Source organism: Myxine glutinosa, chromosome 10, assembly GCF_964187855.1.
Source record: "Myxine glutinosa chromosome 10, kmMyxGlut1.1, whole genome shotgun sequence".
NCBI classification, from domain to species: domain Eukaryota; kingdom Metazoa; phylum Chordata; class Myxini; order Myxiniformes; family Myxinidae; genus Myxine; species Myxine glutinosa.
Window position 1 is genome coordinate 12,639,427 of NC_136270.1, and position 27,910 is coordinate 12,667,336.

General features: G+C 43.2%; 1 protein-coding gene across 2 annotated transcripts in view; it reads right to left on the reverse strand.

Moving 5' to 3' along the window:
• Positions 1-321: 321 nt before the first annotated feature.
• LOC137434231 (voltage-dependent calcium channel gamma-2 subunit-like) overlaps positions 322-27,910 on the reverse strand; it is a 135,571-nt gene continuing 107,982 nt past the window's right edge. Inside the window, exons 2-5 of one of the 2 annotated variants that reach the window (XM_068127029.2) lie at positions 13,373-13,453; positions 12,561-12,701; positions 667-866; positions 322-621 (exon numbers count right to left, since the gene is read on the reverse strand). In XM_068127029.2, the coding sequence (XP_067983130.1) occupies positions 322-621; positions 667-866; positions 12,561-12,701; positions 13,373-13,453 (722 nt within the window). Of the gene's footprint in view, positions 867-12,560; positions 12,702-13,372; positions 13,454-27,910 lie in introns of both variants that reach the window. The other variant, XM_068127028.2, reaches the window with a different exon arrangement.

The following is a 27,910-nucleotide window of genomic DNA, read 5'->3' on the forward strand; positions in this document are numbered from 1 at the left end:
CATACAACAGTAAGTACTAGATACAAAAGGAAGCACATCGTGTGGATGAGGTGGAGACAGGAACCACGAGTGCCTTTACCAAAAGACAGACAGGCAGGAAGCCACATACCCTTCTTCGCTGGAGCCAACTCCATAGCCAAAGGCCTAGGTTACAAAGGCCTTGCATACTTGTTCATAAGATGTTCCTCTCCGGAAATCACCGTTCAAGTGCATAAGTTGTTTCCTCCTCTTCGTACTCTTCACTACCCCTAGTACACTTTATTGAAAGACAGTGTGTGTTTATGTATATATATATATATATATATATTATATATATTTTAATCATACTGGTGTTGTACGTCGGTTGAGGCTCGTCAGGCCAAAAAGCGTCTCATCCAGCTCATTCCGTGCACAGTTCTGCAGGGCAAATATCTCTGGTGGTGAGGATCCCATCCCACTTGGTGCTGCGAACAGGTTAAAATCCGGAGGTGAGTCCTGAGCCAATGGGTACATGGCGAGCGTGTCAGTCGAAGTCAGAGCGTTAAGGGGCTTAAAGGCGACAGGAGAGGATTCGTGTGAGCGCCAGCGGTAGCTAGGCAACCGAACGCCTATGGGTCCACCGCCACAACCAGAATCCACACCCTTTTTGGCAAAGGGGTCTCCATCTGTGAGTATGGGTCCTGGTACTCCACCTGCACGGCCGTGTGGCTGTGCACCCATGAAAACGTGCACCAACCACGCACCTAGGGACTCCGCGATGAAGAAGGAGAGTGCGGCAAAGTAGAAGGACCAGCCATATGAATACTGCTTATTGGCAGGGTCGCTCAGGTTCGGATCGCCTGAGTTGCTGGAGATGTAAACTATGATGCCGATGATGTTTGAGAGGCCTGCAATGAGCAGAGAGAAAAAGGAGTGAGAACTGACGCCCCAGGTGCATTGTTTAACGTGGATTGTCACAACGCACATTTGATCTCATTCATTTGTGACGTTTTGAATAATGACGTCAACATTTTAATTTCCACCGTTATACACCATCCAAGCAAAAGTCATGGCACATACAATTTGATTGACATTGTACAACAAGGCTTGCCAAGGAACCTTTTTATATCTTGTGGCGGCCATTTTGTAATATGTGGAGCCAAAGGCCAAGGCAGAGCAAACTTGTATCATTTTGTGTTATTTCTCCCCATGCTCTACTCAAAGCCTGGGCCCATACCCTGACATCTGCTGTCCCAGTTATTGATAAGCTGAAGGTCCAACCCTTTACCATTCCTCGTAGGTGTCGTGCGTACAGTGTGTCTCTTGGTCTTTCAGAATTAGTGTCCATTGTTGTTGAACCTGTAATTGGCATTCCAACACATCCCACGGACCATGCGACCAAACCTTAACGATGGTTACCTGTACTCATTACTGCACAAACGCTGTCGCCACATTCCGAGGCCCCAGGCTTTTGCGCCATGCAATGTGCTACCAATTGTCTACACTGGTGAAGGGTGTGCAGGTGTGCAGCTGCTCTTCTGTCGTATTCCATGCAATATAATATGACCCTACTGCAAAGCCGCAATGAGCCGGCGAAGCCAAAGCCTCTATTGAACTTTTTCGCAATTTTTTATGCATACTTCCGCATCCGCAAGATGGCGGCCTCCATGGAGCGATTTGGTGCGTCAAAGCTTCGAAATTCTCAAAGGATCCAGCAAAATCTGGCTTTTCAACAAAATACGTACGCGTTCATTCACAACACCGGCTTCGCCGGCTACAAGTGTCGAAAAACTGTGAAGATGCAGTCTGACATTCCAATGACTCCCTGAATCCTTTAATCATTCACATTATGGAAGCTTGATGTGACGACAGATCCGTGTGTGTTCCGTGTAACAATCTGTTGCAAGGTTCTCTTCTCTCAAGGTGATTATTGAAGGTGTGGCAGAGTGATAGTCACAGTTGGTGTTACCGAAATAGTCTTTGAATTTGTGGTGACCGGTCACCGGAATGGGCTGTCCCATGACTTTTGGTAGGCTAGTGGACAAGACATTCCTACGTTATATTGTGTTACCTGTACCTATAAAGCAACGTGATGTCAGCAAAGGTAATAATTTGGGTAAATTTCTACTAACCAATCAGACTCTGTAGTTCGGTATAATGGTGAAGGTGTCTGCTCTTAGTCGGGAAGGGTTGGTAGATCGAACCGTCAGCATTTTTAAAGGATACATCATGGACAAATAATCACATAGGTTGGCAACCATTGCACAGGCTTGAAAGCTCTAATGGCCTCCTGTGTTTAAGTTCCTTGCAAGGCAACTCATATTACTAAAAGAGAAATTATAATGCCCAGGATACAAGGACGTGTCGCTAACTTATTTAGGTGAACCTGACCATTATTTAGGTGTACCTCAACCTACTTAGGTAGTTAGTTATTTCATAAGAATATACTGTTTTCCCAAAGCAAGTCAGTTTATTTTTCTTTGGCTTCTTCCTCTTCTTCTTCTTCTTCCTCTTTTCCTTCCTCTTCTTCATCTTGCCGGAAAAGGATGTAAAATTATTGCAAAACCCGTGTGTGTGTGTGTGTGTGTGTGTGTGTGTGTGTGTGTGTGTATGTGTGTGTGTCCACATCAACATCTTTTCGCTTTAAAATGGTTTTCTCTGCAACCGCTTGTCCGATCGATGCGAAACTAAACATAGTAGGGACTCCTCATGGAGAATATTATATTTATGACTGGATCCCATTAAACTAACGACAGCCTGGTGTTGGCTTAGCGGTTAGGGTGCCAGCTTGGGATCCTAGGATCCTGGGTTAGTATCCCGGTCGATCGCTGAATTAACACCAGGGGGGTTGACTCAGCTTGTCATCCTTCTGAGGTCGGCAAATTGAGTACCAGTTCACTGGTAATTCCCTATGTGTCGCAAGAGACGACTAACAGGGTTGGTCATCCGACCATAAAACATTGCTTCAAAAAGGGGACCACGGTGCCGGAAAAAGGCCAACCCCTGCTCTGCGGGGAAAAATGGCCTCCAAAGGTGGTTCAATCACAAAAAATGGCCTCTAAAGGTGGTTCAATCACATCAAGCAACTCTGCTTATGATACTTTTCTTTACCTTCTCACTAACTCTTACAATCGCCATTTCCCACGTATTACCAAAAGGAGTGGAAGAGGAAAGACTTATGGCCTATCTTAAAGAAAAGAAACAAAGAAAAAACTTAAAATAAACATACTTAAACTACTTACTACATCCATGGGTCACCCTATCAACTCCTGTAACTACAAAAATTGGCTCTACCGGTGCTTCTTACATAATCCGTCTGAGAATAATGGGTGACATTATAAGAGTTACCGTAATCTATTAACCTCTACTATCCGACTTGCCAAAAAAAAAAGATTACATCAATAAATTTAACATGAATAAAAATAACATGAAAAATACTTGGCGTGAAATTAATAAAATTATTTGTAAAGGTAATAAAGTGGATATTCCGGGAAAATTGTTCTGATGGGCAGGAGGTTTACTCCAATCCTCGAGATATTGCTATAACGCCTTCAATTCTGATTTTACCAACATCGGCGCTTCACTAGCTAATGAAATCCCACCAACTAACACACACTTTAGCGACTATTTGCACAACCCCAATACTTCATCTTTTTTCCTTGTACCAACAAATTATTTTGAAATAATTGAGATTGGCAGGAAGTTTAATAGAGCCACCAGTTGTGGCTATGATGAAATTCGTTCTTATGTTGTAAAGTCTGTCATATCTTTTATTTCCTTAGTTTCCCCTTAGCTCATCTTACTATAATTCACCAAATGTCCGTCCGTCCATTCGAAGGTGCCGCAAAAACAGCTCAACCGATCGCAACGATATTTTGGGTGGGTATTCCTGGGACCCCTGGGAGTAAAATAGGCTGTATTGTTTTTCCAATTTTTCCAAGTTTTCCAATTTTCCAGTTTTTCCAATCACGATGGAATAATATTTACCGATATGAACAGTGATGTGGCTTTTGTTGAAATTCTACAAATACTGTTTATTCTATGTACCAGGAGAGAGTCGATCGACTCCTGACGAACTCTTCCGATATAAACGTGCGGCTCCGAAGTAACATGGCAGCGTGTGCAAAGCGACTGAGAAACAGGTGTAGTGGCCGCTTCCGTATTACAGATTCGGCGCGCACTCTTCGCACATAAACGTGCGACTGAGAAAGACGTGCAGCGGCCGTTTCCGTTTTGCAGAATTCAATCTTTTTTTCAAAATGGGCGCCATGTACTGTTTAGATTTTGATGATTTGCGTGTGATATGATTCAACGTATGTTTATATGAATGGTTTAAAATAAAATAAAAGCCTTCAATTTCTGATATTTTGCCTTTTCCTTTGGGCTTCCCAATTGAAGCCCCGCCCATAGGGCGGGTACCGTTGCTAGTATATATAATTTATCTTTTCTTACTAGTTCTGTTCCTCTGAATCTGAAGGTTGCTAAAGTTACTCCTGTTTTCAAAAGTTGCAAACGTCACGTCGTTCACAATTACAGACCCATATCTGTTCTTTCGTGTTTTTCTAAAATTTTGGAGAGACTTGTTTATAACCGTCCAACCAAATTTCTCTCCAAATTTAATATTATTTTTGATCACCAGTTTGGCTTTCATAGTAAACACTCCACAGATATGGCTCTCATTCATATGACAGATTCCATTTCTAATTCCCTCTCTGACAGATTGTATACCGCTGGTGTTTTCATTGATTTGTCCAAAGCCTTTGATACGATTGATCACAATATCCTTCTTTCCAAACTTGATTTTTATGGTGTTAGAGGTTGTGCTCTTTTTTTTTTGTATACAACATCGAGGCTCGTGTAAGAGACAAAGGGAGCAGGAGACAAGATGGGGAGAGAGAGGGAAACACACAAGTACAACAGCAGAGAACAAGGACATCGGAAGATCTGTGGGAGGGAGAGGGCTTGGGGGGGAGGAGGCATGGGAAGGCGGGGGGGGGGGGGGAGGAGGCATGGGAAGGCGGGGGGGGGGGGGTGGGTGTGAAAGTATAAAACACATGGACTGGTTTGAAGACTATCTTATTATAATAGAGCAACAATTTACAGTTGTAAAAAGCTCTAATTCCTCATGGAGACCTATCAGTCATGGAGTTCCTCAAGGATCTATACTTGGGCCTCTTCTTTTCTTATTATACTCGTATGTTAATGATCTACATACTTGTTCTTCTTTATTATCTTTTTTTCTTTTTGCTGATAATACAACTATCATCTATTCCAATCATTCTCATGACTCTTTGATCAACACTCTCAATAGTGACGTCATTAAGGTTTAATCCTGGTTTAAATCAAACAAACTCTCTATAAATCCCAATAAAACCAAGTGTATGTTTTTTTTGTTTTTTTTTAGCAAATCCACCAAACCTCTGTCTGACACTATTTCTTCTTTTTATATTGACAATGAACCCATTACTTTTATTCATTCGACGAAATTTATAGGTGTTATCTTGGATGACAAACTTACCTGGACTAACCGTATTTTATCGAATGCTAAGATTATTTCTCGAAACACGGGCGTACTGTCTAAACTTCGTACCTTCCTTTCTCCTTATATTTTATTGTCCCTCTAAAATACCTTAATCCTCCCTTACCTGAACTATTGTTACATTGTCTGGGCACGCTCCAGTTACAATCAGCTACACTCACTCTCAGTTATTCAAAATCGCGCTATAAGGATCTGTACCCTCTCTCATCCACGTGAACATGCTGCATCTCTTTTTACCAAACTCAACACATTAACAATTTTTGACATTAATAAATTGCATACAGGGATATTTATAAGCCTGGTGCTGGCTTAGCGGTTAGGGTGCCGGCTTGGGATCATAGGATCCTGGGCTCGAATCCCGGTAGATCGCTGAATTAACACCAGGGGGGTTGACTCAACCTTGTCATCCTTCTGAGGTCGGCAAATTGAGTACCAGTTCACTGGCAATTCCCTGTGTGTCGCAAAAGGTGACCAACAGGGTTGGCGGCACAAAGAGCATCTGGCCATAAAACATTGCTTCAAAAAGGGGACGACGGTGCCCCAAAAAGGCCAACCCCTGCTCTGTGGGGAAAAATGGCCTCGAAAGGTGGTTCTCTACAGGGATGTTTATGGACAAGCAAATTGACAAACTTCTTCCACAAGCTTTTTCATCTTACTCTACAGTTGTCCATTATATCCACTCTTATTTCACTAGATCACAACATAACTTATTCCTACCTTTTACTCGTACATCTTACTCCATTAATACTCTATGTTACTTTGGGCCACGTCTTTGGAATAGTATTGATGGAGCAGTGAAGGCCCCAGTCGTCTTTGAGTCAGTTTAACTCTTCCTATAAACAAAATTTGATCTCGTGTTATTGTTAGTTTCCTTTCTACGCGTTGATTTCTTATTCACTTTTGCAAGTCTTGCCTTATTGTTATTTCATTCTGTAAATTCGTTTACTCTTGTTATTGTTATTTCATACTTTTTATTCGTTTACTCTCCTCCGCCAGAGGAGAAGGTATTGCATTTGAGTCTGTTTGTTTGTTTGTTGGTCTGTTTGTTTGTTTGTCCGCAAAGAATAAATATGATTTTCTCTGCAGCCGTTGGTCCGATTGACAGTAAATTTTCACCATAGGTGCAACTCCACCTGTAGAAGTTTTAAATGATAATTATGAGGTCATAGATCGTGGTTCGGCCGCCATCTTGGAAAAACCGAAAATATTTGCACCTCGATATCTCCGAAAGTGCTGAATAGAAAAAATTAAGGCATGGCTCATTGTAAAGAACTCTCCATGCGGAATAACATCTGTTAATGATGATGTCATAGGTGCCCCCATTATGACGTCATAATTCGACAAGTACAAAACTTCATCCGATCAAGATGAAATTTCTTGAGCATAATCTAGGGATAAATTCGTGGAGAAAAAAAATTAATGATGACGTCATCGGTCACGTGGTTCGGCCGCCATATTTGTTTTAACACAACAGCCTTAAATATCACTGAAAACACATCCGAGCGAGGGTTTGCAATCTCTGATTGCTCTTTCTTGTTATTCATTGTATTTTTGACGATTTTTCCTTCATTTTTTTTTACCATTTGGTATCTCAATCGAATTTATCGTTTGTCATTTATATTGTTAGTCCATAGGCATGTCAATACAAGCATTGGCTTCTGAATATGCCTCCATATTTGCTTCCCTATATATTATCTTGATTGTATCCTTCTGAGTTTTTTAAGTTCCGAAGTATTACTTTTGTATATTTTTATTTGACTCGACTTTGGCAACTATGGAAATAAATGTTTCTTTGAATTGAATTGAATTGACATCATCGTATGGCAGCCATATTTGATTAAAGGATCAAAATTGGACATCATTTTCTCCTAAACCGCTCAACGAAAAAAAATGAAACTTGACATGTCGTCAACTCCCCATGGGGTATATAGGGTGATAATTATGATGTCATCTGTGAAGTGGTATTCCAGCCACAATTGGTTGAATTGAAAATCCTTATCTAAAAATCTGAAACTTCATATTTCTTATCAACGAGCTGATGTGAGTGAAGAATTGCATTTACAGTCACGTGAAAAAGTAAGTACACCCCATGTAAAGTTTTGACTTTTTCAACATATTTCAACATACAGCTATACATATTTCATATACATATTTTCAAATACATATCAAATACATATTTCAACATACAAAGAGCAATGTGCTCTGGACAGATATTTCAAGATCTTCATTTCAACAATATTGATAGATAAAGGTGATATAATATAACAAATATCATGAAACATTTACATTTTGTAGTCCATTGTATAATTTAAATGAACATAAATGCAAATTTCGCATGTGGAAAAAGTAAGTACACCCCTACATTTATCACTACTTGAAATATCTAAAATTAGAATGAGGTGCACCAGCTCAGGTGCAAATGATTAGAACATCGTTAGAGAGGATCTTGGAGGGACCTGTCTTATTTATTAGATCTCAGACATTTAGTTTGGTTTGCTCTTTGTTGTTGAAGTGTGCGGCGTCACCATGCCTCGATCAAAAGAGCTCTCCGAGGCCTTCAGAAAGAAGGTTATCGATGCCTACGAGTCTGGGAATGGATTTAAAAAGATCTCCAAACAATTTGAAATCAATCATTCGACTGTCCGGAAGATCATCTACAAGTGGAGAAGATTCCAAACAACTGCCAACTTGTTCAGGCCAGGCCGTCCCAGCCAGATCAGCCTGAGAGCAGACCGCAAGATGCTGAAAGAAGTCTCTAAGAACCCCAGAATGTCATCACCGGACCTACAGGTAGCTCTTGCCACTGTTGATGTCAAAGTGCACGAGTCTACCATTAGAAAGAGGCTGCAAAAATTTGATCTACATGGGAGGTGTGCCAGGAGGAAACCTTTGCTGTCCAGAAAGAACATCAGGGCAAGACTAAAGTTTGCCAATCAACACATTGGCAAAGACCAGCACTTCTGGAACAATGTGCTCTGGACAGATGAGTCAAAGGTAGAGCTATTTGGCCACAGTACCAGAAGACATGTTTGGCAAAAACCAAAGACAGCATTTGACCACAAGAACCTGATACCAACTGTAAAGCATGGTGGTGGAAATATTATGGTTTGGGGCATCTTTGCTGCATCAGGGCCTGGGCAGCTCACCATCACAGAATCCACTATTAATTCTTCATTGTACCAGAGGGTGCTTGAGGATAATGTGAGGCCATCTGTCGGAGAAGTTGAAGCTCAACCGAAGGTGGACCTTGCAACATGACAATGACCCTAAACATACCAGTAAATCCACCAAGGAATGGCTGAAAAGAAAGAAATGGAGGGTTCTGGAATGGCCAAGTCAAAGCCTGGATCTAAATCCCATCGAGATGTTGTGGGGGGATTTGAAACGAGCTGTGCATGCAATTGTGCATGCTGTGCAAAAAAATTTGGTTGAATAAATTATTGCAAAGTCAATTTTTCATTGTTTTTTGTTCAATTAGATTACCTTTATCTATAGATACTGTTTAAATGAAGATCAAATTTGATATGTCCACATATGTTAAAAAGATTTTTTTTAAACATTACATGGGGTGTACTTACTTTTTCCATGTGCGAAATTTGCATTTATGTTTATTTAAATTATACAATGGACTACAAAATGTAAATGTTTCATGATATTTGTTATATTATATCACCTTTATCCATCAATATTGTTGAAATGAAGATCAAATAGCTGTGTGTTGAAATATGTTGAAAAAGTCAAAACTTTACATGGGGTGTACTTACTTTTTCACGTGACTCTATGATGTCATAACCCAATGCCAAGAAACTATGTGACATAATTTGGTGCATGGATGATACGGGTATATGGGCCATAATAGCAGTGTAATAAAGACCTACTTTGAATAAAGTAGGTTATCATGGGCCAAAATAGTAGCGTGTTCAATTAACGATGGTATTTTTGTTCAGAATGAACGCACGAGGCAAGACTATGCACTCTACGAGTGCCATTTTAATTCTTGTTATTATTTTTCCCATCAATGTCAATTACACATGGAGGAGTCTGTGCACACATAATGTTACATGCGCAGGGCAACATTAGCAGATATCGGTGCACTTTAATTGCACGGATGACGACATTAGGAGACAGGGGACAAATCAACACTGCGGTATACTAGATTTGGGCCCGGGGAGTAAAAGTATCATGATGGAAGTTATCAGGCCACAATTCCTATTTTTTGTTGATAACAAATACAGTATTATCCAACTTTAGATTCCCCACCTCTGAAACTATTTTTTATGCCTCCACCGAAAAAGTCGCCATAGGCATTATGTTTGAGACTAAACTTTCAGGGTAGGAGTGACACCAATGCAGAATGTTTTTATGATAATTGTGCCGTCATAGGTCACGTGGTATGGCAGCCATCTTGGATTAAAGGCGAATAATTAAAAAAGAATTCTCGGAAAACGCTGAATGGAAATTTGAAACTTGACACATTGTGAAGTACTCCCAATGGGGAACAAATGCATGATAATGATGACAACATAGGTGAAGTGGTGTACCAGCCAAAAATGTTTTAATCGAATTCCTTATCCTAAAAATCTGAAATTGCATGCACATGATCTATGACCCATTTGTATTGAAATATTAAATTTATGACACCATAGGTCACATGGTTTGGCAGCCATTTTGGATTGAAGGAAAATATTAAATAATTATATCTCTGAAACCTCTCACCCTGTCGATGCAAAATTTTACAAATATCATCTAACCCCGGTTTAGAATAGGTATACCGTATCCCTGCGTGTCATAAGAGGCGACTCAAAGGGTTGGCGTCAGGAAGGGCATCCGGCCATAAAAACATTGCCTCAAAAATAGAACCATGACAATTTGGAGAAGATTGTCATGGGGACCGCAAGGCTAACCCCCGCTTTTGCAGGGAAAATGGCCTTAAATTGCCTGTTGTTGTTGTGTTGTTGTATCTAACAGCACTGTTGCATATAGTTTGAAAATGATGATGTCATGGGTCACGTGGTTTGGCCGCCATCTTGGATAGAAAAACGAACCTCCCTCTCTCTGTTCTCTTCACCCTCTCTTTTGCTCAAGGTCAACTGCCATCTGCTTGGAAATCAGCCAACATCACCGCTTTGCACAAAAAAGGTGCCAAAACAGATCCTAGCAACTACAGACCAATCAGCCTTCTCCCAATTATCAGCAAAGTCATGGAATCCATCATTGCTTCAGATATGAAATCTTTCCTCTTCTACAATGACTTGATCTCTGACCATCAATTTGGTTTCAGACCTGGTCACTCTACTCTGGACATGCTGCTTCTGCTGTCTCAACAATGGATGGAGGTCCTCAACGCCAAACAGGAAATTAGAGCTGTCTCCCTCGACATATCACGTGCCTTCGATACGGTCTGGTACCCCGCTCTGCTCACCAAACTCTCCTCCTTTGGTATCCATGGAAATTTCCACGCATGGCTGGCAGACTTCCTCTCTCGTCGTAGTCAACGTGTGGCCCTGAATGGGTTTCTCTCATCTCCTCTTCCTGTTCAGGCTGGAGATCCCCAAGGCAGTGTTCTGGGCCCTGTGCTTTTTCTGGTCTTCATAAATGATCTCTCTGACTCTCTTGAAAATCCTCTCTATCTCTTTGTTGATGACTCCACTCTCTGCCGCTCCATTCCTCATCCCTCAGATCGGCAGTCTGCAGCCTCCTCACTCTCTGCAGACCTGGACAAAATCACAGACTGGGCAAACAAGTGGAATATGTCTTTCAATCCTGACAAATCTCACACTCTTACGATGTCTCCGAAAAGACCGACTGGACAACCCTCCCATCTACTTTCTGAATAATCCTCTCCAAGAAGTTCTGTCACTCAAGCTTTTGGGTCTCACTATCTGCCATGATCTTTCCTGGGAAAACCACATTTCCAAGCTGGCCTCCAAAGCCAGTCGCCGACTGGGCATCCTCCATCGTGCGGAGTCCTTCCTTGGCACACCTGAGCTCCTCACCACATACAAGGCTTTCATCCGCAGCTCAATGGAATACTGCTCTCCCCTCTGGGCTGGTGTTCCTGCCTCACACCTAGCTCGTCTTCACGCTGTTGAAACCAAAGCGTTCAGAATCATTGGAATCTCCCGCGATGACGCTATCTCCGAGGGCCTTTCACTTACTCACCACAGGCAGGTTGGTGGTCTTTCCGTCTTCTACCGACTCCTCTCCGGCCTTGCTCCCCCAGCTCTCTCTGGGCTCTGTTCACCAAATATTCCTGCAGGTCGCACAAGATCTGCCTGCAACCCTCTTATGGTTAAACTGCCAAAATCAAGACTCTCTGCTCACCTTCACTCCTTCATTCCTCTTTTCTCCCGCCTCTGGAACAAACTCCCTCACTCTCTTCAATCCCACTCCTCCCTCCAGGTCTTTAAAACGGCTGTTCACCACCATCTCTTATCTTCCCCAATCCAAAACCTTGATCTTTTCTACCCCCGCTAATTTCACCCCAAAAGCCACTTTTTAGAGGGGACTTTTGTCTTCTTTCCTGGAAGTCCTTGGTGTCCTTGCGTTTTATACCTATCCTGCCTCCCCCCAGGCCCTCTCCCTCCCACACATCTCCCGATGTCCCTGTTCTCAAATGTTGTGTTTGTGTGCTTCCTCCCCTTCTCTCCCCATCTTGTCGACCGCTCCCCTTTTTATATTTTGTTTGCTTGTTTGTTTGATTTGTTTGTTTGATAAATGTTAGCTCTTTCACAAGCCTCGACTCTGTATACAAAAAACAAAAAAAAAAAAACTTCTCCGATCAACACGAAACTTCACAAACGTGATCTCCTACCCATACATATGCAGAGTGATGGCATTTACCCGTTGTGGGACTATGCGGAGGCATATTGGCGACACAGTCACATTGTTCTAGTTTAAACATATTTTCCTTCAAATTTTATTCTTGGTATCTCTCTGCTCTTCATTCCCCTCTATTTACTTTTCTATTTCGACCTTCCCATGTTGCACCTAATTAAAGGCACATGCGTCTCTATCTCATTACTGTTTGTGTTTTATTTTTATTATTCTCTACTGTCCTCACCAGCGGCAACCATGGCGATGCCGGCACCCAGTGCGACATTGTGCCAGGCACGGTTCATCTCTCCTGCGGTGATGCAGCAGCTGCCCATGAAGAGCAGTAGAACGCTCAGTATGGGAAACACGCTGGAAGCACGCATGATGCCTGGAGAGCGGAATGAGGGAGACACGGATCAGGGTGGAGCGGGTGAGTGCAGATTATAGGGATGAGTGGTAGGTTTAAACATGGATGCTGCAAGGGATCATCCAAACACATGGCTTTTTCCCAGAATTAACTACTTACAGGCCAATGAGCCACACGGCATCTGCCCTTCTGCGAGATGTTGGTGGTGGTTGTGGCCTCTGGGTTTTATAACATTTGTCGTTGTAATTAACATTGCATTTTGCATTGTTTGAAAATAAGGTGCTGACGCATTCGAGTTCGCTTTACGATTGTGTTTACACAGGTGTAAGAAGAGTCTGTTCGGATGTTCCACAAAGCCAAAACCCACACACACGTGACCGTGGGCATGAAAATGAAACCTCGGAGCTAAATGAAGATTCAGGACTCGTGTTTTTAATAAAGTAGGTCATTTCTGATCCAAGGTAAACAACAAATCATCCAGGGACGTCACTTCGTTCAGTTTCAAGGTCAAAAAGGACGCAGCGTGGGCAATACTAAATATAAGGTCTGCATTAATTGGCATTAAATCTACAAAATCAGTCTTGGAAATTCAATTCTACTGTACTGTGAAGGTTTCATGGTAAAATTGTTACACCGACAAATCGATTTTGCTCATGATGCATTTTGAGAGAATGGAGTGCGAGTAAACTCACGAAGCAGGTACTCTGCCATGTCTTTGGGATCGCTGTCATCATCGAAGTGGTCGATTGTCTTGCAGACATCCTTAAGAGCACCTGGGTTTGGATGAGAGTACAGGTAAGTCTAGAGTGTGGAACTCAGGTGTCTGCCTCTTAGCTCAGCTATGTAAGTGTATGATAAATCATGGTCCCACAAACACGACATTATCATGAGCCATCCATATGGGAAGTAAAAGGTAATCACCTTAAACGACTCACCTGATTCATTCATCCCAAACACAGCGTTGTTACCCTTGCCAAAGGAGAGGTTATTGCATTTGAGTCCGTTTGTTATTTGGCAAAACCCCCCCAAAATTTTTTTTGCAAGTATGTTGATAACTCCAGTTTGTGTGTGTGTTTGTCCGCTCACTTATACTTATACTACAGGTCACAATTTTAAACCGATCTTCACCAAACTTCATCAAATGGTAGAGTTCGTGGTCCGACAATATCCTACATATTTTTTGAGGTCAAAAGGTCAATATAGGCCAAAAGTCAACCACTTCTTTCGAATTTCTAAAATCCTCAATTTTCATCCGATTGACTTGAAATTTGAATATGATTTACATATCGGCTTAATGAAACCAACCCCCAACTATTTTTGAGATCAGCGTAGGCTAAAAGGTCAACATAGGCCAAAGGTCAACCACTTTTTTCGAATTTCTAAAATCCTCAATTTTCATACAATTGACTTGAAATTTGAAAAGGATTATTTACATATCGGCTAACTGAATTCAACCACCAACTATTTTTGAGATCAACATAGGCCAAAAGGTCAACATAGGTCAAAGGTCAACAACAATTTCAAATTTCTAAAATCCTCAATTTTCATCCGATTGACTTGGAATTTGAATAAGCTTTTCATTTCCGCTAACTGAATTCAACCACCAACTATTTTTGAGATCAGCATTGGCCAAAAGGTCAACGTAGGCCAAAGGTCAACAACTATTAAAAATTTCTAAAATCCTCAATTTTCATCCGATTGACTTGAAATTTGAATATTATTTTCATATCAGCGAACTGCATTCAACCACCAACTATTTTTGAGATCAACATGGGTCATAAGGTCAACATAGGCCAAAGGTCATGGACCTTTTACGAATTTCTAAAATCCTCAATTTTCAACCGATTGAATTGAAATTTGAAAAAGAATTGTAATGTCAGCTAACTGATTTCAACCACAAACTATTTTTGAAAACATAGGTCATAAGGTCAACATAAGTCAAAGGTCACCCACTTTTTTTAATTTCTAAAATCCTCAATTTTCATCCGATTGACTTGAAATCTGAATAGGATTTGCATATCAGCTTAGTGAAACCAACCACCAACTATTTTTGAGGTCAACATAGGCCTAAAGATCAACATAGGCCAAATTTCCAAAATTTTAAATTTTCATCCCATTAACTTAAACTTTGAAGACTATTTGCATATCAGGTCACTGAATTCAACCACTAATTATTTTTGAGGTCAAAAGGATGCTCTACTGAGTTCCATTCTACTTTATTCTGTTTTGCCAAGTGTCGCTCGAGGAGTGATTTTTCATTTGTCTGTCTGTCTGTCTGTTTGCTTGTTTGTCCGCACAGAATAAATATGATTTTCTCTGCAACCGTTGGTCCGATTGACAGGAAATTTTCACCCAGGTGCACCTCCATCTGTATAAAATTTTAATGATATTTATGACGTCTAAGGACACGTGGTACGAGCGCCATCTTGTAAAAACAGAAAAACTTTGCACCTCTATATCTCCGAAAGCGCTGCATAGAAAAAAAATGACACCCGGCTCATTGTAAAGAACTCTCGATGGGGGAATAAAATATGTTAATGATGATGTCATAGGTGCCTCCATTATGACATCATAATTCGACAAGTACAAAACTTCATCCAATCAAGATGAAATTTCTTGAGCGTCATCTAGGGATACATTGGTGGAGGAAAAAAAATAATGATGGCGTCATCACTCACGTTCTTCAGGCGCCATCTTGGAAAAATCGAAAACAATTGCACCTCTATAATCTCCAAAAATGCTGCATATAAAATATTGAGTCATGGCTCATTGTAAAGAACTCTCCATGTGGAATAACATATGTTAATGATGATGTCATAGGTGCTTCCATTATGACGTCATAATTCGACAAGTATAAAACTTCATCCGATCAAGATGAAATTTATTGAGCATCATCTAGGGATAAATTGGTGGAGAAACAGAAATGATGACGTCATTGGTCGCGTGGTTCGGCCGCCATATTTGTTTCACCACAAAAGCCTTAAAAAAACCACTGAAAACACGTCCTGGCGAAGGTCTGCAATCTCTTATTGCTCTTTCTAGGTCATCTTGCGATTCCCAACCATCCAAACAATAGCATTTTTGTTTTCTTTATATTTCATTCCTGCTATCTCTGCTTTTCATTACTTTCATTTATTTTCCTCTTGCCACCTTCCCATGGTGTATATAGTTCAGGCCGAGCTATCTCGATACATGTGTCAAGACAAATCTCGTTGGCATCACCATGAGCAGATCGATTAGAGACGCGCATCATGTGTTCCATAACGTTGTGATACGAATCGGCAAAATCATTCATAATCGCTTGGAACAGCAAACAGACTTTGTTGTTCTCTTCTGTAATGGGAAATATTTTCACAGTGCGAAGGACAAAATAGTCACGGTTGTTACCAAATGGAGCGGTTGAGCGCACATCCAAGTGGAAGTGTACCCTGGAATGTACCATCTTACCTTTACTATGAGCAAACAAGAAATGCACGTACTTCTAGACACACACATATATATATATATATATATATATATATATATATATATATATATATATATAATATATATATATATATATATATAGTTATGGTTCTTCGCCGCCCTACTTCCCCTTACAAAGGGGGGGATTAATCCCCTTGTTCTTGCTGGGCCTGGCGGAACCGAGACTTGCAACGTCCCTTCCGGACAAACGCGGCGTAGGGTCTCGGGACCACTTCTCGCTCGTACCTAATTCCCCGCGCTGCCCTGGAAGCGAGGAAACAAGCCTCGCACAAACCACGTGTGGTTTGAGTACGCCGAGCGGATTGCGTACCACGTGGTCCGTGCAGTCTTAATTAGTGGAACCCGATTTGAGCGATCCTATTCTTGCCACGCTTAGCCAATGCAGAAACCACAGAAATGATCGAATGGAAGAAAGGAAGAACACAGGTTTAATTATTCCCACACGTATGTACATTGATCGAGGACGCAGAGCAGCCTTAGACAATCTTAACTTATCCCTTGGACTCAGGCCCGTCACACACTCACACAGGGAATTGCAGATGGGTAGATGTTCCCCAACGCGTCAACGTGGTCGTCAAGAGATGGTCCCGTCCGGCTCTCCACGGCCCCAGCACGTCCCGCGAAGATGGTAGCAGGCGATGGCAGGAACTCGTAGCGCATCTCCCGAACAAGGCAGATGATGAGGTGGAACGGTAAAGGGCGGGACTCGCAGCGCGGCTGGCGATTACACAGCCGTTCTCACTCGCGCGACTTTATGTGCTGTATATCAGTTCATGCGCGTCTGGCTGAGCCCGCGTGTCTTTCACAGTTCTCTGACGCTGCCAACTCCTCTTCCTCGATCCTCTGAGCTGGTTAGTGCATGCGAGTTCTTCAGCGCTAGTCCTTTCGCCAATCCTTTTTGCGCTAGTCCTTTTGCTGTAAGTCCTTTGACGCTCTCCACTTGCGAGTCCTTTTACTGCTGTGAGTCGAGTCCTTTGTTCATCGACTTGCCCACGCTAGTCCTTTTGAGGGCTTTGCGCAGCGGGTTTTATAGCTACGCCCCCCGAACCTTCTGGATCCCTCTCGAACCCTCTCACCACGCCATGTGATGCCACGCCACCGCCACCACCTCTGAGCTCTGATTGGCGGCTCGTGCTTACGTCAGCGCTTCTGCAGCTCCGCCCTCGGCGCTGCCCCGGTCCTCCTAGCCTGCCTCGTGTTAACTCCCCCAAAATGAACTAACGTTGGCGCAAAAGGGCATGAGGCTACAGACGCTGGATTGTCGGTGACAGTAGGGCCTATTCTCTTGGCTCTACTCAACGCAGAACTAACAATGGAAAAGGACTAAGCTTACAAATATGAAGACATAACTATACTATCGCGAGGCTACATGTTGCTTGTGTGACTAACTATGAGGGGGAAATTTTAACCTTTATTAAACTCACTGTACAAACTCAAAACCGCAACAATATATATATATATATTATATATATATATATATATATATATATATATATATATATATATATATATATATATATATCGGGACACCTTGGTGTCCCCCAAGGGAATTGGATTCCGTTTCCGGTCCGGTCGTGAGAGGACGCTGGCGTCACTTGCTCGCCGCTTCTCTGACTGGACCATTGTCCGTATCTTGCTTTCCTGGTGGTCGTGGCGGATTTTTGGCCATTGAGTCTGCCCGCTGCACGGTTCTGGCTCTGCTCTGCTGGTCCTGGCTTCACCTGCTCGGCTCCTTCGCTGTTTCCTCGGGCTCACTCTCGTGGGTTGTGCCCATTGTTTGCAGCGGCGGTGCTGGCGGTTTGCCGCCGTGATCTTGATTAGCGGCGGCGGTCGTTTGCCGCTGCATTTGCCGCTTTGCCTCCTCAACCTTGGCCTCGTGCTCATCTCTTCGCTCCTGTCTGCCCTCTGCATGGTCCCGGCTCTGCTCCTGGCTTCACCTGCTCGGCTCCTTCGCTGTTTCCTCGGGCCCACTCCCGTGGGTTGTGACGATTGTTTCGCCTCCTCACCCTTGGCCTCGTGCTCGTCCCTTCGCTCCTGCTGGCATGGCTCTGCGGTACTCCGCCGCAAGGCTTCTCCTGCTTAAAACCCGCTCCACCCCATCATGCATCTCTGCAATCAAATCGAATGGACTCCTGCATCGACCCAGGTACATTCACCGTGGCTCCGGTCGTAAGTTTGTTTATTTACAATCAGGTCACTCCATCCCCATCCTCTGGTCGGCTCAGCGCACTCCCACTCATCGTCCCAACACACCTGGTCACAACAACGCACAAAATCGCACCTCCTGTCTGCGAACCCTGGCCAAATCACCTGGATTCATACCCGCCGTACAAAACAACATCAAGCTCACCCTGTTCAATACCCGGTCCCTCAACAACAAATGCCTCATCCTGAACGACTACATCCTGGAAAATAAACTGGACTTTCTCTGTCTCACTGAGACCTGGCAACAACCACTGGACTACTACACGCTCAACCTTACCACACCCAATGGATATTCTTACATCAATAAACCACGCTCGGAGGGCCGAGGTGGTGGAATTGCCGTTATTCACCGACAAGACATCAAGACCAACCTCATCTCCATCTCATCTGCTCCATCATTTGAACACCTGGCTTTTAAACTCTCTGGTCACACACAGTCAGTCATGGCTGTTGTCTACCGCCCTCCCAAACCACACCCATCATTCCTGTCTGACTTCTCCTACTTTCTGACCCAGCTATGTTCCCTCTCCCCCTCAATCCTCCTCCTTGGTGATTTCAATATCCACATGGACTCCACTGACTCCACGCTAACCACTGACTTCACTGATTTACTCACCTGCTTTAACCTCACTCAACATGTCAACTTTCCTACCCATAATCGTGGTCACATTTTGGACCTTGTCTGCTCTACTGGACTAATTTTGCACCATCTCTCTGGCTCCGACCTCACTCTCTCTGACCACCTAGCCATCACTCTGACCATCAACATCCCCACCCCAGCACCAAGGCATTATCGCACTATCAACTTCCGTAAGCTAAACGCTCTTTCACTTACCTCATTCTCATCGACCCTCTCTGAAAAAATGTCCACTTCTCCCTTCGTTGACCTCCACACCCCTTCTGACCTCACTGACTACTACAACCACACTCTCTCTCCTGCCTTGACCAACTTGCGCCTATAAAAACCAAAACAGTTTCTTTCACCCATTCTGCTCCCTGGTTTACCCCTGAACTCCGCCTGATGAAAACTCGTGCTCGCCAACTTGAAAGACTCCGCAATAAAACAGGTCTCACAGTTCACTCCCAGGCCTACAAGGACCACATACAACACTATAAAGATGCCCTCTCCCGCGCCCGCTCCGCCTACTACTCTCAAATTATCCACTCTGGCTCCGGAAACCCAAAAGCACTCTTCTCTACAATAAACAAACTCCTCAGCCCCCTGAACACCACCACCCAGTCATTCACAATAGACAACTGCATCTCCTTCCTTTCATTCTTCCAACGCAAAATTGAAAACATCTACAACAGCTTGACCACCGCCGCACCCGCTCCCCCTCAAACCACCTGCCCCCCCTTATCCTGCCATCCCCTGTCTCAATTCTCCCCAGTCTCCCCTACTGACCTCTCTGAACTCCTCATCGGAATGAAAACTGCCACCTGCACTCTTGACCCCATCCCCTCCAGCTTTGTCAAGGCCTCCCTTCCTGCTCTCTCTCCACTTATCATTGCAACAATAAACTCCTCCCTGTCTACAGGCATCGTCCCACCATCCCTCAAAATTGCTGCTGTTACCCCCATTCTGAAAAAACCTGGACTAAACCCTGACACCCTAAATAACTTCAGACCCATCTCCAACCTACCCTTTCTGTCAAAGGTTTTGGAACGCGCTGTAGCCACTCAACTCAAACATCACCTCTCTGCCAATAACCTGTATGAAACATTCCAATCCGGATTCCGCTCCAACCACAGTACTGAAACTGCTCTCCTCAAAATCACCAACGACCTTCTCCTCTCCTCTGACGCTGGCAACCTCAACATTCTCATCCTCCTCGACCTCAGCGCCGCCTTTGACACCATCGATCACACCATCCTCCTCACCCGACTTGAAACCACCTTTAACATTACCGGCACTGCCCTCTCTTGGATTAAATCATACCTCTCTGACAGACGTCAGTTCATCTCCATCAATAACTGCAAATCCCCGACTGCTCCCCTCCCCCAAGGTGTCCCCCAAGGTTCAGTTCTTGGCCCCCTCCTCTTCATCCTTTACCTGTCCCCCCTCGGTCACTTAATCCGTCGTCATGGTCTCCAATTCCACTGCTTCGCCGATGACATCCAGCTTTTCATCTCCACCAAGTCCATCTCCACCGCCACCCACTCTATCCTGACAAACTGCATCACTGAAATAAAATCCTGGCTTCAAATCAACTTCCTCAAACTTAACTGTGATAAATCTGAAATAATCATCATTGGCCCAAAAACGCTCACCAAGTCCACCCATAACTTTGCCCTCAACATCGACGGTTTCCCAGTATCCACCTCCCCTCACATCCGGAATCTTGGCATCATCTTTGACCAAACCCTCTCCTTCGACAAATACACTAAACAGATCACAAAGACAGCCTTCTTTCACCTGAAAAACATCGCCCGTCTCCGTCCATCCCTCTCCTCCGTGGCTGCAGAAACCCTCATCCACGCCTTCATCACTTCCCGTCTGGACTACTGCAATAGCCTCCTTTATGGTTCACCCTCAACAATCACCAATAAACTCCAATACATTCAGAACTCCGCTGCCCGTCTACTCACCCATTCCCGGACCCGTGACCACATCACCCCCGTCCTTTACAAGCTTCACTGGCTCCCCATCTCCCAGAGAATCCAGTACAAAATCCTCCTCTTGACCTACAAAGCCCTCCATAACCTGGCCCCATCCTACCTGGCTGACCTCCTCTCCAGACACACTCCCACCCGCAACCTCCGCTCTGCTGGTACCAACCTCCTGACCCCCCCCCCATCCGGACCAAATTTAGATCCTGGGGGGACAGGGCCTTCTCCATCGCTGCTCCCACCCTCTGGAACTCGCTACCTCACACCATCAGAGACTCCTCCTCACTCACCACATTCAAAACATCACTCAAGACCCACCTGTTCAACACTGCATTCAACATTTAACCCACAGCATCTAACCCCTGAATATCTCCTCTCCTTCTCCCTCCTTTGTGCTTTGAATATTTCCCTATTGATTCTTCTTTTTTTGCAATTGTTTTTATGTTTTGCTATGCATTATGTTTTGCACTCTGTCAAAGCGTCTTTGGGCTTCCTGAAAAGCGCTATATAAAATAAATGCATTATTATTATTATTATATATATATATATATATATATATATATATATATATATATATATATATATATACATACAGTATATATATATATATATACATATATATATATATATATATATATATATATATATATATATATATATATATATATATATATATATATATATATATATATATATATATATATATATATATATATACATACATACATACATACATACATATATATATATATATATATATATATATATATTATATATATATATATATATATATATATATATATATATTATATATTATATATATATATATATATATATATATATATATATATATATATATATATATATATACATATATATATATATATATATATATATATTGTTACGGGACCGCGGCGAGGATGTTGTTTGCCGAGCGGATGGCCGCCGCGCCCGAACAGTTACCCCGACTAACCCGATTCCTGAACGTTGGCCGAATCGCGCCACAGATATTCAATGGGGAAAAGACTAAAGCGAAGGATGTGAAGAAGAAGAACACCAAAGCAAAAAGGTTGGAAATGCTACTAAATGTATTCCTACTATTTACACAATCAAAGAAACCAAGGAAGAAGGAAGGATAAGAAAATAAAATACAGAAGAGGAAAGGTGACACAGTGAAATTTGCTAGCTTATCTAAACAGGCTTAACTTATACCCTGGACAGAACAAACAAAGACGGACTCACACAGGGAATTGCAGAGTGGATTGGCTGGAAGGAGGTGGGTGGCTGGAGGGGGAGGAAGGCACGGAGCTGGCTGGAGCTTGATCCCGCACGGGACGTCGGGCTGGACCTCGACGGCCGCCGATGCTACCGATCCCGTCGTGTGCGCGGGGTAACGGGTCGGAGCTGCTTGGTGGAGCCAACGCTGCTGGTGGGGGGTCTGGTGTGACAGGTTCTCTCTCCCTTTCTCACAAACTCCAGGACTCTCTTCAGGCTTGTCTGTGTTCTGATCTCCTCCCTCCTCGACTCTTCTGGGGGCGTCTTCCTCGGGTTATATAAGCCCCACCCTTGACCCTTTTGTGAACCTCCCCCAAACGTTCTCTCTCCGCCCTCTAAAGCCAACCCCTCGTTCTGGGTTGGTCGGCAAGGGCTGGATCACTCCTCCCCTCTATGACGAGGAGGAGACACGCCCTTCTTCCCCGACCTTACCTCGTGGCCAATGGTGGTTTTGGGGCGATTCGAGCTAGCCCCAGCCAAAGGGCAGCAATGGCGAATGAAGAAAACTGCCCAAATGCAGTTGGCAATTGCAGCAAACCTGGCAAACCTGGCACTTTGAAGATGCCATGTCGGTGGGATCTACTTTATTTAATGCAGTGCAATGGAGTGTCAAATTAATGGAAGACAAATCCTTAGCCTAATACACAGAATAAGGAAATAACTGTCAACAAGGGGGAAATCTATTATTGGCTAACGTGAGTGCTTATGAACTAATTACGGGACGCACTTTGACCTTTATACATAACTGGAGTAAGGAGGGCGATATTTTTACAACAATTTACACAACAACAACAAAAAAAAAACATTCTCATATCCACAACAATATATATTCATATATATATATATATTCATATATATCGTGCATTCAGAAAATATTCAGACCCTTTCACGTTTTTCACATTTTGTTATGTTGCAGCCTTATGCTGAAATCGTTTAAATTCATTTTTTCTCTTATCAATCTACACTCAATACCCCATAATGACAAAGATAAAACAGGATTTTCGACAGTTTTGCAAATTTATTAAGAAGAAAAAACTGAAATAGCACATTGACATAAGTATTCATACCCTTTGTAATGACACTTGAAAGACACAAAAGGCCATGAAGACACAGAAGACCCCAATAACACAGAAGACCCCAAGGACAAAGACCCAAAAGACCAAAGAAACCCCTGAAGGCCCAATGGACCGCAAACACCCAAAATACCCCAAAGACCCTGAATACCCAAAATACCCTGAAGACTGTTAAAGACCCAAAAGACCCTGAAGATTGTTAAAGACCCAAAAGACCATGAAGACCCAAAATATGCCAAAGTCCCAAAATACCCCCGAAGACCCAAAAGACTGAAAAGACCCTGAAGACCAAATGGACCCTAAAGACCCAAAAGACCCAAAAGACTAAAAAGACCCAAATGACTGAAAAGACCCCAAAGACCCAATGGACCCTAAACACCCAAAATACCCTATTACATGCTCCTCCCCGACCCCCTGGTCACGGTGTACCTCCGAGCCCCGAGAGGAGTCACGGCAGAAAAATGTGTTATTCTGTATGTCAAAGATCAATGGTGAAGCCACACCAATTGTACTCTACAATTGTATGACCACACCACAAGCAATTATACCAACTCACAAACAAATATTGTATTAAGATCACACAAGAATAACCATACAACAATAATATGAATCAAAAGTTAAAGTACAATCAATATTATATGATGGTACCATCAGTGTTACAATATATAACTCACTGTGCTCCAAGTGAGTGAAACAAGAACATCCCCAATGTCTCTTATTCCCGGCTTCAAGCCACAGTTGATTCGCTCCAGCGATCGCTAGAACGATGTCCAATCGAGACCAGAATCCCGTGCGGATGGCAAGAACATCCCACAGCCGAAGCTGTACAAAGGCGCCCTCAAGGCGACTGGGAAATCCAAAGGCGCCCTACAGGCAACTGAGAGATCACACCCTCGGGTATGGACGAATTAGCCTTCAAAAAGCCACGTCACACACACGCCCCAGATCGACGTCTGAATGCGGTGAAAATGTTCGAAAAGAAACGAAACCGCGAGCGAAGCACAAGTCCTGCACGAGTCAAAATGGCCGACGGCCCGGTCTCGTGGCACACCAGCACGGCGATGATTCTCTCCTGAATCGATAGCAAAACCTGACACACAGGTTAATCGGTCACAGCGATGACAACTCGGTCGCAGGAATTCTTTTCCCGGAAACCCGAAAGTTCGCTAGTGACTCTTGCTCGCCAACGTTCGCTTCAGAACGCGGAGCAACTCGGCTTTCTTGTCCGACTCATTCGCTCCGCCCTTTTTTTTTTCTTCTTCCTCTTCCTCGCCGTCCGGTTCCTGTTTCATTTAAAACATTAACTTTTAACTTTTTAAAATAGAAATATTTATTCCCTATAAATGACAACAATAATAATACATGGAATCAGAAATGTTTCAAGTGGATGAAAACCACAACAACGGAAGTGACGAATCCGTAACAACCCCCAAAACCAAAAAGACCCGAAAGACCCTGAAGACCCAAAAGACCCTGAAGACCCAAAAGACCCGGAGGATACAAAAGACCCAAACAACCCCAAGGACCTGTTGGAGAATTAATTAATTTAGTCTTGAATGATACTCATTGACTCAATAATTAAGGTCCAAACTTGTTTCAGAAGTACAATCGGCTGATTTTAGTAGAACGTGGGAGGTCTCAATTCACTTTTACAAACGGTATTACAAAACACTCACTTCAATTAAAAGTAACACATACATGAACAAAATAAAATCACCACGCAGGCTCAGAACGCTACATTCAATACAGGCAACTGGACTGAGAACCTCTCCAACTTTCTGTTACACGGCTATTTATGGTCGAAGATGAAAGCATGAGAGGTCAGGAGAGGGTCAGAGAGGAGAGATAACATTTCAGCATAGCAGTCATTTGTGATTTCGCCATTTGTTGGATCCATCCATGGCAGGCAGCTCCTCCAGGTCATTATCTCTGTGTCTTTTTGGCCAGGAGTGTCAGATAATGATTTAAAGTCAAACAGAGGTTCTAGCTGTCTTGCAATATAAACAGAGCTTACTGCCCCTTTAAGATAACATCCTTAGCGTGAGGAGAACATCTGGTTTGTCCCAATCTCCAGCTTGGAGAAAACAGGGTTACAAGAGTTCAAATAAGAGGGTTACACATTATTGTTACAAGATTCAGTTCTATAGTTTAGATCTTCAATATATATGTATATATGTGTGTATATATGTATTGTATGAAGAGTACATTTATTTGTTATACAATATTTGGATAAAAGAGACCATTTCTTTTTATTCTATAAATGGGCTGACTTGACTGCGAGGCTCTGAAACTTGATAACATCGCACAGTTCAAGCTGGACGTTTGCCTCGAAACGCGAGCTCGCTGGCCCTGTCTGGTTTGTAATCTCGGTAAAGGAGCCTAGAATTGTTAGATTTTCATAGAATACAGTTAACACTCATTAATATATGTATTTATGAAGCTTATGTGTTTGCAATTAAAATTTAAGTGTTTGCAATGACAAGGTCGAAGCTCCGGGAAATCCACTCGATTTACACAAATTACGTATGCAATTAATTTTTCTTCCACAGACCCAAATGACCCACAGGACCAAAAATACCCCAAGGACTCTGAGGATCCAAAATACCCTGAAGATCCAAAATATCCTGAAGACCCAAAAGACCCTGATACCCAATGGGCCCCAAATGCTCAAAATACCCTGAAGATCCCGAAGACCCTGAAGACACAAAATACCCTGTGGACTGTTAAAGACACAAAAGACCATGAAGACCCCAAGGACCCAGAAGACCCCAAGGACACTGAAGACCCAAAATACCCCGAAGATACAAAAGACCCTGAAGACACAAAATATCCTGAAAACCCAAAAGACCCCAATAATCCAAAAGACCCAAACAACCCCGAGGACCCAAATGACCCAAAATACCCCAAGGACCCAGAAGACCCCAAATACCCAAAATACCCTGAAGACCCAATGGGCTCCAAACCCCCAAAATACTGTGAAGACCCTGAAGACCCCAAATACCCAAAATACCCTGAATACCCCAAAGACCATGTAGACTGTTAAAGACCATGAAGACCCCAAAGACCCCAAAGTCCCAAAAGACTTAAAAGACCTTGAAGACCCAATGGACCCAAAGACCCTAAAGACCCAATGGACCCCAAATACCCAAAAGACCCTGAAGACCCAAAAGACTCTGAGGATTCAAAACACTCCAAGGATCCAAAAGACCCAAACAACCCTGATGACCCGAATGACAAAGAGGACCAAAACAACCCCAAGGACTCAGAAGACCCCCAAGGACTCTGAAGTTCTAAAATACCATGAAGACCCAAAATACCCAAAAGACCCAAAAGACCCTGAAGACCCAATGGGCCCCAAACACCCCAACGACCCAAAAGACCCCAAAGACCCAAAATATCCCAAAGACCCAAAATACCCTGATGACTGTTAAAGACCCAAAATACCCTAAAGACCCAAAATATCCGAAAAACCCTTAAAGACCCCGAATATCCAAAATATCCCAAAGACCCAAAAATACCCCAAAGACCCTTGAAGACTATGAAACAACCAAAAGACCCCGAAGACCCAAAATACCCCAAAGACCCTTAAAAGAATATTAAACACCCAAAAGACCCTGAAGACCCAAAATACCCAAAAGACCCTGAAGACCCAAAAGACCCCAAGGATTCCAAAGACCCAAAAGAAGAGTAGTTATGCCTCTTACATTGGAATTGTAGATGGTGGCTTGCAATCTGTTCCTCATGGTCGATTTACCGAAGCGGTATTTTTTTAAATCACAATAAATGCAAGGCACAGGGAGGTGAAAAATATGCTGCACGTGATGTGCAATGCATGCAGAGTAAAACGAGTGTTCATTTACGTCTGTAGGATGTCTAATAAATAAAGATGTTATAAGCACACCTAACACTAGGCCCAGACTTCAGACTTTGGCATGCTCACGTGGCTGTACCGTCAAAAACTGTTTCAACCTGTCATTTTTGACAGGATTTATACTAGTATATATACACTACATGGCCAAAAGTATACAGACACACCTTCTAATTAGTGGATTCCGCTGTTTCAGCCACACCCATTGCTGACAGGGTATATATAATCAAGCACACAGCCATGCAATCTCCACAGACAAACATTGGCAGTAGAATGGGCCGTACAGAAGAGCTCAGTGACTTTCCACGTGGCACCATCATAGGATGCCACCTTTCCAACAAGTCGGTTCGTCAAATTTCTGCCCTGCTAGAGCTGCCCCAGTCAACTTTAAGTGCTGTTATTGTGAAGTGGAAATGTCTATGAGCAACAACAGCTCAGCTGCGAAGTGGTAGGCCACACAATGTCACAGAACGGGACAGCCGAGTGCTGAAGCGCATAGCGCATAAAAATCGTCTGTCCTCAGTTGCAACACTCACTTCCGAGTTCCAAACTGCCACTGAAAGCAACGTCAGCACAACAACTGTTCCTCGGGAACTTCAAGAAATGGGTTTCCATGGCCGAACAGCCGCACGCAAGCCTAAGATCACCATGCGCAATGCCAAACATCGGCTGGAGTGGTGTAAAGCTCACTGCCATTGGACTCTGGAGCAGTA